Source organism: Lagenorhynchus albirostris, chromosome 15, assembly GCF_949774975.1.
Source record: "Lagenorhynchus albirostris chromosome 15, mLagAlb1.1, whole genome shotgun sequence".
NCBI lineage: Eukaryota > Metazoa > Chordata > Mammalia > Artiodactyla > Delphinidae > Lagenorhynchus > Lagenorhynchus albirostris.
Genome location: NC_083109.1, coordinates 66,037,996 through 66,051,254, shown reverse-complemented (window position 1 = coordinate 66,051,254; position 13,259 = coordinate 66,037,996). Strand labels below are relative to the sequence as shown.

The 13,259-nt window shown below is 44.0% G+C and overlaps 1 protein-coding gene across 1 annotated transcript in view; it reads left to right on the top strand.

The window, feature by feature from the left end:
- The window catches only part of DNAH3 (dynein axonemal heavy chain 3), a 194,695-nt gene that overhangs the window by 88,623 nt on the left and 92,813 nt on the right, over positions 1–13,259 (top strand). Inside the window, exons 27-34 of the mRNA XM_060124014.1 lie at positions 484–594; positions 3,942–4,056; positions 6,019–6,217; positions 7,465–7,573; positions 7,802–7,915; positions 8,680–8,856; positions 10,901–10,992; positions 12,858–13,077. Coding sequence (XP_059979997.1) covers positions 484–594; positions 3,942–4,056; positions 6,019–6,217; positions 7,465–7,573; positions 7,802–7,915; positions 8,680–8,856; positions 10,901–10,992; positions 12,858–13,077 — 1,137 coding nt within the window. The remainder of the gene's footprint in view (positions 1–483; positions 595–3,941; positions 4,057–6,018; positions 6,218–7,464; positions 7,574–7,801; positions 7,916–8,679; positions 8,857–10,900; positions 10,993–12,857; positions 13,078–13,259) is intronic.

Genomic DNA, 13,259 nt, shown 5'->3' with positions numbered 1-13,259 from the left:
CGAGGAGCAGATGTCACCATGAAGGGTTTTAGTGCTTTCCTAGATACGAGGAGATGCAAGAATTGGGCTCATAAAATGGTTTCCTGAAAATATCTAATTATCTGAAGACCTGTTCTGCCAGTTTTTCCCAGAGCACAGAGTGCCTCATTCCTGATCTCCACCCTGAACTCCTTGCAGGGGGTGTTGAAGGTCAGCCACTGCAGCAGGTCATAACTTAATCCTTGTAGAGGTAGCTGGCAAGTGACAACTTATAGGCGACAGAGTTAATGAAATTGTTGGTGATGATCCTTTTCTTTTTCATAAAATTCAGGGAGGAAGACATAACTCCGTAATCCCAGAAATGTCAAGCCTTGTAGCCTCGGAGGTTGGGGATGAATTTTGTTTTTGTTGAGGGGGTAAGATGGTGGTAGATGTTTTTAGGAAGTCAGTTTAACTCACATAAGATGAACTGACCCTACAATGTACCCTACTGCACTTTCCCAGGTCCCTCGTAATCACTGGGTCTTGCAGTGGCCTGGCCAGGTGGTTATCTGTGTCTCCTCCATCTTTTGGACCCAGGAGGTTTCCCAAGCCCTGGTTGAAAAGACCCTACCGGTAAGTGAGCCTGTCATGAAGCTTGTAGAGGAGATTTGAGCTTGATTATGATTTGAATGACATATAATTAGAGTAGCCATTTTTCTAAACAAAAGAATAAACAGCCCCATGGTGTCACAGAAGGCAGGGTTCTCTTTGGGACAGAGATTTGGGAATTAGGGCTGTCCTGGAGTTCTGTAGTATAAGAACTCTCACATTTCTTCCCAGACGGAAATTCTAGGCTGCAGTATCCTGTTTCTTCAGCCTTTGCTTCCAATTGTCAACCTGGCAGAATTTCTGCCAGCAGAGACTGCTCATCTTCTTCCTGGGCCAAGAAGCCACCTGGTCCTGTTTTCCTCTACTCTTCCTGCACCATATCCCTTCTTACCACCTCCAGTCCAACACTAACCCATCTCCAGCTTTTCCTTCAGCTTTCTCTTGAGACCAAGAATGCTCAGGTCCTGCTTGTCTTCAGATCCGGACACACGTATTTCCAGCTAACTCTGCCACCAGTGCCTGTACTTGAGGGTTCAAGACCTGGATGGATTTGAGTTCAAATTCTGACACCTCCAACTGTTAGATATGTGACCATGGTCAAGCTACATAACCTGAACCTCAGTCTCCTTGTCTATAAAATGGAAGGAATTGTAGCACCACACCTTACTACTGTGAAGGGTTAAATGAGATGCTAGTAAATTATTCAGTACTTAGATCCTAGGCTATAAACCCCACAGGGCAGGGGGCATGTCTTCTTGCCTCACTATTATATCTCAGAGGGTTATTGCAGTGTCAGGCACATATTTTTTGACTGACTACATGGTAACTCCATTCCCAACATTTTTACCATGGTATAGTTTCCCATGATTATCTCATCAGAATTCCTGTTATTCCCCCTATATACAATATGAGTGCCTGTGGCTAGAATATATTTTAATTTACTGTATTTTGCTTTATACATTAAAATTAGAACATTAGTATTTGACCAAGTTTCACTTTTTACAGATATCTTGTTGATAATTCCTAAAAGATGTGTTGCACTTTACACGTGCAAACTGCTTTCACGTACATCATTTCAAACCTCAGAAACACTAAAAAATTCTGACTTTTGTGACTGTATCTCTGTGCCCCAGTTTTCCTACCCGTAAAAGAGGAGAGTGCTTCCCATCACACATTCAAGCCCTGGAGTACAATGAATGCTGAATGATGTGCCTTGGCATCCTAAAGGTGTTGGTACAGAATTGCTATCCATCCATCCATCTACCCGTTGTTCATTTAACAAATATTTGTTTGACGTTGCAACTGGGACTTTGCTGCTAGGCAAAGGGAATTAGAGGTGAATGAGACAGTCATGGTCCCTGTCCTCACGGATTTACAGTCTAGTGGGGGGAGATAAAAAGGCTCTTTTATAGAACTATAATACTGAAAGTACAGGGATCCAGAAAGCATGGGAAGGAAGGAGAAAAGAGAGGGGAAGATTTCCCAGAAAAACATTGTCTAAGAGGAGACATAAAATATGAATAGGGACAAGAGAAAGCACTCCCGAGAGAGAGAGAAAGAGAGAGAGAGAGAGAGAGAGAGATAAGAGAGAGACCAGAATGTGCGAAAGTCCGACGATGAAAAGTATGGTGCATTCCAGCAACTGAAGGCAGTTTGGTCCAGAATTGCTGTGGAATGCATGTGGTTAAGAGAGATGCAGGGGGCAGTTCCATCACCAGCGGCTTTATAGACACGCCGAGGGTGATGGGGACACATCAAAAAGGCTTTTTTTTTTGCTATGTACTACGGATATTATAATTAATAACAACCACCACTATTTACTGGGTGCTTTATTCACACCAGACATTGTGCCAAGTGCTTTACATACACTATCTTATTTAATCCTCAAAACCACTTGAAGAATAGCTATAATTATTGGGATTTGACAGATCAGGAGACTGAGACTCAGAGGGTTAAAATCATTTGCCAAAGAAGACCATAACAGGAAAGTGGGGAAAATGAGGTGAGCCTAGGGTGGTCTCACTTATTTTTAATTCTTTTTTTTTTTTTTTTTCAGTTTTTATTTATTTATTTATTTATTTTTGGCTGCGTTGGGTCTTCGTTGCTGCGTGTGGGCTTTCTCTAGTTGCGGTGAGCAGGGGCTACTCTTCGTTGGAGTGCGGGGACTTTTGTGGTGGCTTCTCTTATTGCGGAGCATGGGCTCTAGGCACATGGGCTCAGTAGTTGTGGCTCGTAGGCTCTAGAGCGCAGGCTCAGTAGTTGTGGCACACAGGCTTAGTTGCTCTGTGGCATGTGGGATCTTCCCAGACCAGGGCTCAAACCTGTGTACCCTACATTGGCAGGCGGATTCTTAACCACTGCACCACCAGGGAAGTCCCATTTTTAATTCATTTTTATTGTTTAACTCTTTATTTTGAAATAATGTCAGACCTGCCAATAACATTGCAAAAATAATACAAAGAATTCCCATACACTCTTCATCCAGATTCCCCACATATTAACATCTTACATAACCACAGTACAATTATCCAAATCAGGAAATCAACATTGATACAATATTATTATCTATTCTATAAACCTTTTATACTCATCCTGGTTCAGGATCCAATCCAGGATTACATGTTTACATGCATTTAGTTTTCATATCTCCTTTGTCTATTTTAATCTGAGTTTCAGGTATTTTTGTTAATTCTGGTTTACTACCTAATTTATATATAGTAAAATTCACCCTTTTTAGTGTGCATTTCTTTCTTTTTTTGCGGTACGCGGGCCTCTCACTGTTGTGGCCTCTCCCGTTGCGGAGCACAGGCTCCGGACACGCAGGCTCAGCGGCCATGGCTCACGGGCCCAGCCGCTCCGCGGCATGTGGGATCTTCCCGGACCGGGGCACGAACCCGCGTCCCCTGCATCAGCAGGCGGACTCTCAACCACTGCGCCACCAGGGAAGCCGTTTAGTGTGCATCTCTGAATTTTGACAAGCACATACAGTCGTGTAACCACCATCACAGTCAAGACATAGTTCCAAACACCCTAAAATTTTCCTCATACCCTTTGTAGTCAACCCTTTCCCCTATTCTCAGCCTCTGACAACTACCATTTTGTTTTCTGTCCCTATAGTTTTGTCTTTTCCACAATATTATAAAATGGAATCATATAGTATCTAGGCTTTCAAATCTGAATTCTTTCAGTTAGCGTAATGCATTTGAAATTTGTCTCAATGTTAATGACTAGGGGTGAGGGAAAGGGAGCTTGAGGGATGACATCCAGGAGTCTGGTTTGGACCATGGGGTTGTGGACGGTGTCATTCCAGAAAAGAGATTACCAGAAGAGAATCCAGTTTAACCCATTGTTCCATCTTACTCCCCTGCTAGGATTTTCTGAAAAAGAGCAATGATCAGATTGCACAGATTGTCCAGCTGGTGCGAGGAAAACTGAGCAGTGGGGCTCGACTCACCCTTGGGGCCCTCACAGTCATTGATGTCCACGGTAAGCAAGGAGGTTTCCCTCGCATTACTGACTGTCCAGTAAGAGCTGCCAGGCTTGCCTCTCTCCCTTCTGGATGGAATGACTCAGGTCCCTTTTCTCATTAGGAAGAGGCTTCTCCAACTGAAAGTAAGTGAGGGGGTAAGGAGAGGAGTCAGTGCTTCTGTGTATCTCCATCTTATGTTTTCCCCTCCCATCCCCAACGTTTCTGAGACTTACCAACTCGGATCGATTTCCCTGTACTGATCTTAATGAACATTTTTGAATACTTACTTGGTGCCAAGCTTTGTGCTAAGTGCTTGACATACATTGTCTTGTTTTTATACACATTTCACAGATTAAGAGCCTGAGGTTTATAGAGGCAAATAACTTGCTGAGAGGCACACAGCTAGTAAGTAGCAGAGATGCTTTTGTAATTTGAACTTATGTCTGATTCCAAACCCAGAGACTGGAAATGGGCAGTGATGCAGGGAGGGAATGGGTAAGAGAGGATGCCTTCCAGCTCTTCCTAGAAAAGAGAGAGAGAGAGAGAAGGAGAGAAGGAGGAAAGGAGGAAGAAGAACCAGGGTCTTTATGTAGAGCAAACAACCCCCACACCGTCAGGCCATCATCACCAAGGAAACTAGGGCTGGACCAAACTTGTTGCCCGGGAACAGTGTCTCTTTTGCTTACATACCCAGCTTCCTACTGGCAGTTCATGCATCTTACTCTCTGTGAGGCGGATGCTCATGTCTTTTTTGGCCACACGGCTTGTGGGACCTCAGTTCCCTGACCAGGGATTGAACCTGGGCCATGGGAGTGAAAGCCTGGAATCCTAACCACTAGGCCACCAGGGAACTCCCTGATGCTCATTTCAATCCCTGATGCTCATTTCAATCTGATTTCATTTGGATAGACTAGCATAAAATCCGGAGGAGACAAGGCAGAAGGTGATCTTCATCTGGCTACATATTTAACTGGTAGGAGTAACAAGTGCAAGCATGGTTACTGCCCAGGATACCTCAGAGTGGTTGGGTTTACACACACGCACACACACACACACATTCATGCACAAACACACGAACATACACTGCATAGGGAAGGTATCCACAATGAAGTGCCTTGAGATTCACCTTCCTCTTGGGTCTCTCACACATACCCTGCTCCTGCCACCACTCTCTGGGTTCTCCCAGGAATCTGGTGTGGAATTAAATTCCTTGGGGTGAATGGAAGAGCTGTTGGTGTAATCTTCTGCAAGGACTCTTCTCTGTAGGGTTTTGGATTTTACTGTAATAAAGATTTCTCTCACAGAGAGGCAGTAGACTTACAGAAGTGTCCCTTTGCAAAGTTATATTTCTGAGATCCTGATTTCAAGCTGCTCTACTAGTTCTAAGATCACAATAGCACTTGCCCTGTGAGTTACCTAAAAAATAATGAATGATTCTCATAAACTTATGTCCATTCATCAACTTCAGGGCTCCCATCACCGTGAGAAAAGTAGATTAGGCTCACAATCCCATGACGGACAGGAGAAAACCTAGAAATGTATCTCCTAGTTAGTTTCTCAGACACCCCCCTTCATGGAAAGAATACATCTAACAAGGATTCATGGGACCCCTGCCCTTGCTAACTATATCAGGCAAGGCAGATCGTGTTCTCTTAAGAGGCCTGGAACAGGGCCAAAAGGGTCACACTGGGGATAAGATAGCATTTGGGGCAACTACATATTGCAAACCCCTCTGGTTCAGCCTCCCAAGAGTTTGGGAATGATAACAGTAGCTAATACTATAAATTTATATAATACATAAATACAGATGTTGCTTGAAGTTTGGGGATGGGCGAGGAGGATAGTTGAGCCTAAAATTGTCGAGATAGTGAGGGGTGGCCTTGATGACATCCTCAGTCAGACCCTTCTGAGGAATCCGTGAAGATGGGAGGATGCTGATGGCTCTGCAAGTGTGTGTTTCCACGTCTGTGTCCCCACAGCTCGTGATGTGGTCGCCAAGTTATCTGAAGACAGTGTCTGTGACCTGAATGATTTCCAGTGGATCTCCCAACTGCGCTACTACTGGGATGCCAAGGATGTACAGGTGAAGATGATCACTACAGAAGCCTTATACGGCTATGAGTACCTGGGAAACTCCTCCCGGCTGGTGATTACGCCCCTCACTGACCGCTGCTACAGGTAAACCCTGAAGGGTGAATAGAGAATTCCAAAAGGAAAACCTGGGGAAGAAGGTTAGAGCATCTTGAGTTTGTTACCTTCACCGTCTATATTTTAGTTTCTCAGATTTTAGAATTTTTCCCTTCATCACCATGGTCCCACAGATGGGCATGGAAACTGGGCCTTAGGCCAGAAATGAGAACCCAGTAGGAGTCCTAATCTAATGCAAATTAATGTGTTCAAACCAACAATTAGCACGTTGTTGTCTCTCCTTGAAAATGGCACAGTGCTTAAGTAGAAAGGTCTCCAGTGGCAGGAATCAAGATGGTGCCTGGAGATCCCATGGCCAGAGATAAAAAAGGGGCCAGGTAAAGGACCCAGGCAAGGAGTCTCGGAGCTCTGCCACCCAGTCTGATGAAGAGGTATGGCCATTCTGTGCTCAGCAGAGTGCTTTGCCACTTTGCTTGGAATTTATAACTTTAGAAATCTGGACTTTGTGAACTTGTCAATTTTGTGATGTTTAGATTTTTCTTCGATTTTATACATTCCTTAGAGTAGAATTTTTTAAATTATAAAAATAGTACTTGAGTATTTTTTAAATTTCAGAGTCCTCAGTCACGTGTTTTCTATGTTCTATGATTTCTGTTCTTCATTCATTTATCTATTCCACTCATTGTTCAACAACCATTTCTTGAACTTTCCTGTGCATGATGTATGACCTCCAGGAACCCTCAACTTAATGGGGTGGGGGAGAGACACACCCTCAGGTGATAACAAGAAAGTGTGTTAACTGAAATTATAGAGGCTCATACAAGGGGCTGTGGAACCACAGTTAACACATCATTCATTTCTAGCATTTATCTTGTGCCTGCCATATGGAACTGAATCAAATATGGGTCCTGAACTCAAGAGTTCATAACCTAGTGGGAGAAATATATTTATTTTCCATCATTCCATTGACATTGGTGATCTTTGGAATGTGGAGTTTATGAGGATTTTTTACTTTTCTTTGATTCATTTAGTAAGTATATATTCATTTATCCATTCAATCATTCATTCAAACAAATGCTTATAGGTGTCACCCATGTACCAGGTGCCGAGGTTACAACACTGAGTAAAATAGAACTTTTTACAATGATGATGTACTGCTCATATAATCAGGGAAAAATATTTAATTACTTGTCTGAGTCAAAACAAAATAAACCAAAAGCAAATTTCTTTCCTGTGCCTTAGGACTTGGCACTGAGTTCGCATTCTCTTCTCCTTAGGACACTGATGGGGGCTTTGAAGCTGAACCTTGGAGGAGCCCCAGAGGGTCCAGCTGGGACAGGCAAGACAGAAACCACCAAAGATCTAGCCAGAGCTTTGGCCAAGCAGGTAGGGAAATGCTGTCCATCCGCACACTCTTTTTCCCAACCCTCTGTGGACCCCTGTCCAGGGGAATTGGCATGAAGTTCAAGATGGCTCAGAGTAACAGGCAGAGTGGGGCTCCACCTCCTTCAGTGAAACAGGAAGAGGGGAGCCCTACCTCTGTTTCATGGTGCAGGGTGGTTCAGATGGGAGGAAACCCATCCTGAACGGTGCCCACATCCTCCCTCTCTCTAGTGTGTGGTCTTCAACTGCTCAGATGGTCTAGATTACAAAGCCATGGGGAAGTTCTTCAAAGGGCTGGCCCAGGCTGGAGCATGGGCCTGCTTTGATGAGTTCAACAGGATTGAGGTAACTCTGCTACTGGGCTACTGAATGGAGGGTTTGGGCATGCAGGGACTTTTTTCTGGGCTCTCAGTTCCTCAGTGACAGGGACTTATGTCTCCTCTAAGGCCCTTTGCACAGAGTAAGTACTCAATGAACCAAACAAAAACAGCCCCAAGGAGACAAAATGCATATTTTATACACATAAACATTCTCACCAAATTGATTCCCTCACTCGCTCATTCAAAAATTTATTGAGCAGCTGCTCTATGTCAGATACTCTGCATGTGTGCATGATACAAAGATGAGCAAAAAATGGTTTTGCCCTCTAGACTGTTACAGTCTAGCAAAGGGAAATAAAAATTAAACGATACAAATAGAATATGAGAGAAGTCTATAGCAGTGGTACAGAGGAGTCATCACAAAAGAGGGGGTGGTTAATTCTATTTGGGTAGGGAATCGAGATTAGGAAATGTAAACATGCAACTTGAACCAATAAACACATACTATGGGTGAAGCATTATGCTAGGTGCTGGAACAAAGGTGAAACAAAGATAAGATACTATGGAAACTACTCACACACACACACGTATGCACATGTATGCATGCCTATACACACCAATTTTCCTTTCCTTTACCAAAACCCTAAATCATGCTCCTAATTTTGAATGTGAAGGTCTTATTCTCAGGTGATGGGGTTCTTTCTTTGCTAAGTGAAGGGTACTTTGGCACAGTGGGGTTGGTGGCTGTCAGAAGCAGGAGCTCAAATCAACCAGCCATTCTCACTCCAGGTAGAAGTGCTCTCTGTGGTAGCTCAGCAGATTCTCAGCATTCAGCAAGCCATTATCCGGAAGCTAAAGACGTTCATCTTTGAAGGCACTGAGCTGTCTCTGAACCCAACCTGTGCTGTCTTCATCACCATGAACCCTGGGTATGCTGGCAGGGCTGAGCTGCCAGATAACCTCAAGGTAAATACTGAGTGCGTAACTACTGGGTGTACTTTATGGTATAGAAACCTTCGGAAGTACCCGAGGGTCTCACAGAGAAGCCAAATAATGGGACCAGTTGACATTTTTCAGCTGTGAGAAGTGAAGACATTACTTGGCTTCAGAACTCCACCATCTCCCCAACTAGGTCTCATGAGATGGGAGGAAATATATACATAGTAACCAATGGCAAAGAGGCAACAATGATCACTGGAAGAAGTGTCACTATTTCTGTCGTCTACAGGGGTCAGACAGTTAATATAAATGAGAAAAGCCAGCTGGGCCTGGTAGGGACTCTGACAAATGCCCCATCTAGAGGCAGCAGCCCCTACTTAGCCCCAGCCTACTGTTGCCAAGCAGGAATTGTCAGATCTTCTCATTTTTCAGGAAAAGCCAGAAATTTGGATTTTTACATGAAATCTTATTTTTAGATCCTGTCTCAATGCAAAAAAAAAAAAAAAAAATCACTGTAGGCCAAATAAAACAGATCTGCTTATAAGAGAGCATCAAAGTTCAACACAGAGAACGCTGGTAGACCGAGACTAGAGCACGTGGAGCTAAGCTGGTTAGGCCTAAGTGGTGTCCACACCAAAGCAGGCTGTTCCAACCAGCTAGAGAGATAACAAGAGAGCTTGTATGTCCCTGGTACCTACTGCTGAGCTGGCCTGAGCTACAGCTGTGGCAATAAGCATTGGCCCTGCTGCTAGTGGGAGGAGGCAAGTGCCTCTGAAGGGGGAGAGAGAGAATTCCAACCAGGCCATCTTAAGGGAACAGGCACTAGATGACCTTAGCATGCTGCTCTCATGAAAGGAAAAAACACAAAGTGCAAGATGAATGGGTCTTCACCTGTGGGAAGAGCACCTAGCACCCCAACTGCATGAAAAGAGCAACCAGAGGGAAAATTCTAGGCCTGCTTCTTTATGGATTTCCCTTCAAGTTATTGCTCCATTCCCTTGCGTGAAAGACGTAAGAGAGACCTGGACAGAACCGACATTCGCTGACTTTAGTACATGATGCTCCAGCTGCTAGAAGCACATTCTGATTAGTTCCCTGGAATCTAATTCAGACACGCCACTCCTCCTCCTCCTTGGGAATGGAAAAGAAGTCAGAGAGATCCCTAAGGGTGACTCTTCCTCTCTAGGTCAGCATAGGCCAGGGACACCAAAGTAGAATTTGGACCCACATTTCTCATTTTAGAGTCCCCAGTTGACGTAACTCCCCCCTGCACCCCTCCCAGCCAACAACCACGTTAGATCTGCACAAACAACTTTCATGAGACAGTGTGGCATAGTAGAAGGTACCCAGGGTTGGTGTCAGGAAGCCTGGATTCTAGCCCTGGCTCTACCTCTAACGGCATGACTTGGGCAAGTCACTTCTCCTCTAAGATCTAAGATATTAGATCCAAGATATTAGAAACAATAGCTGATGTTTACTGAGCCCTCGCTATGGGCCACACACCTTTTTAAGCACTTCACTTGCATAGGATCATTTGTTCTCATGAGAACTATGAAGAGGGCATTTTGAGATGAAAGACCTGAGGTCTGGAGGGGTTACATAACTTACCCACAGTTAGTAGCTAACAGAACAAGGACTCAAATCAAGATTTGTCTGACTTCAGGATTCTCCTGATACATAATTATCCTGCATCCCTGAATGACTTCTACTGTCTACACTGAACACCGGAAAGTTCCAATAGTTGAATGATGCTCATTTGGCATAGGAGGATGAGGTGTTGCCAGGATACCAGCACCTAAGGCCTTCCACACAACCACTGAGGGACCCAATGTGACACATGTACCTGGACAAGGCTAGTGGGGAGGTTCATGGAGCAGTGGATCTGTCCAGTAAAGACAGTCCTTCTGCACTGATTTGTCCTCCAGCCCTCCTTTCCTTGATTGTCACTGGGTGGTCTGAATGATCATGTTACTTCTCTTTGCCTCTGTAGATGTACCTTCCCCCAGTTTCACCTTATGTGTTTAGGTTCTTTACCTGAAGTCTTATTTTTAGAGGGCTGTTTCTTTTCCAGGCCTTGTTTCGGACAGTGGCCATGATGGTGCCAGATTATGCCCTCATTGGAGAAATCTCCCTCTACTCTATGGGGTTTCTAGACTCCAGAAGGTATGTTATATCGGCTTTCTAGTGGGTTCTAAAGAAAGAGTGACAGAGTGGCTTTTTGTGGGGTGGATTCAAGGCAAATTGTCCATTGGAAAAAAAAGAGAGAAACTTGAGAAACTGCTTTTACTCACAAGCTGATCTGAAAGCACATAGCCCTGGTCTTGGTCCTGACCCCATCCCTGACTAGGAAATGGCTCAGATTACCAAGAAAGGGCCTCCACTCTATTTGTATACACCTGGACTTCTTCTAAGGAAGAATCGCTCATCTATTCTCTACCCTTCACTCTAACATACACACACACACACACACACACACACACACACACACACACACACACACACACACTCCTAAATGACTTAAGGCGAGACTGAAAAACATGAAGTTATTCCAAGATTGAAGAGGAAAAGTTAATATAATTTAGAATTAACATTGTTATCAATATAATATTTATTTACTCAAATCAACTTGGTTATCTCTCATTCAAGTATTACCCAGTTTTCTAAGACAGAGACGTACGCAAGCATCAGTGTCTTTATCACATGCACCCAGAGTTGTGAATATTTATTGTAAAATGCCTTTTATTGATCTATTTCAAATTATACATTTGTCTTTTGACATTATCTTGCCCATAATCAATTGATTTTTTGTTACTGCAGTTATCTCCACAAGGCCCACAGTGTCTTGGTGGCCTGGAGGTCCTTGCTGTTAATGCAAGGGGCTGCAAATATTCTCAACAGAATGTGCCGTCCCTCCTAGGCTAAGAGGCTGCCTCAGTCATAAGAGGCTTATTTTTTCTATAGGAGACTTGGGTTACATTGATTTGCCTGTTCAATTCATTTATTTATTCAATTGGCAAACCACCTACCTTATGCCCAGCCCTGTGCTAGGTGCTGATGAGCAACACAGTCTTTGCTTTTAAAGTAAATCAGTCTTGTTAGAGAGGAGCCCTGCAAGGGGAATGTGCATAAGTACATTAGTTAGGGTAAACCTGACCTCCAAATTCCAATGGGTTAGCATAGCAAAAGTTTATTTTTCACTCCCTAGAAATCTAAAATGGGTGTTTGTGATCAGAGGAGTTCTTCCCCAGGGACCCAGGTTACTTATATCTCACAGCTACAACACATGAGCATAGAGGATCTTATGGAGGAGGTTTTTATGGACCAGCCCTCAAAGTGGCACACTTCCCTTTCATTCATATGCCACTGGCTAGGACTCAGTGATGCGGCCACCCGTAACTGTGTAGGAGGCTAGGAAATGTGGTTCCCCCCCGTGTGCCCAGGAAAAATAAGATATGGCAGTGCACATGAGCATACATGTATTGTGTGCTGAGTATATTAAATTTTGAATTGGTTTTCTTGAATTAAAAAAGTAAAACATGGATATTGAAAAAAATTGTAATGTTACAGAAATGCAAAAATGAGTGTCCCCTTTGTGACCCTTAGTCCTACTCTTTAGGCATTAACATTGTTAATCGTTTGATGTAATCTTCCCGTGTGTGTGTGTGTGTGTGTGAGTGTGTGTGTGTGTGTGAGTGTGTGTGAGTGTGTGTGTGTGTGTGTGTGTGTGGCGTACACATACATTCATATATACAGATAAAAGTATAGACACATATAGCTTCTTGTACAGTATATGTTATACATATGTATGTGCTTGCTGTTTTTCATCCTGCCTTTGAAAGAAAGTCACAGTGCTTCCTTAGCTCATTATGGTAACTCTGTGAAGAGGCCTTCAAATGATAGGGTTTCTCCATCAAGTTCGTGGGCAGGCCTGGCTTCTGCAGGGCCAGGGCACAAGCATGTTGGGAATGTCTGCTGAGCAGGACATGGTCCTCTCTAGAGGGTCTGCAGACATGTCTTTGCTCTCCCAGTCTTGCCCAGAAGATTGTTGCAACCTACCGCCTGTGTTCAGAGCAACTTTCCTCCCAGCATCACTATGACTATGGCATGCGTGCTGTCAAGTCTGTGCTCACTGCCGCTGGCAACCTGAAGCTGAAGTATCCAGAGGAGAATGAGAGTGTCCTGCTGCTCCGGGCCTTGCTTGATGTCAACCTGGCCAAGTTCTTGGCTCAAGATGTCCCTCTATTTCAGGTATGTAGTGGTTTGGGACCTTGGCTAAGCACTGAGACTCGACATCCAAAGATGAAAAATGTTTTCGGCACCTCTTCCATCTCCTGACACCCCCTCCATTCTCTAGCCAGCATACCTATTGCCAGATACCCTCCCCCAAATGTTAAATAATAATGGTAATAGCAATATCCCTAATTCCTGAT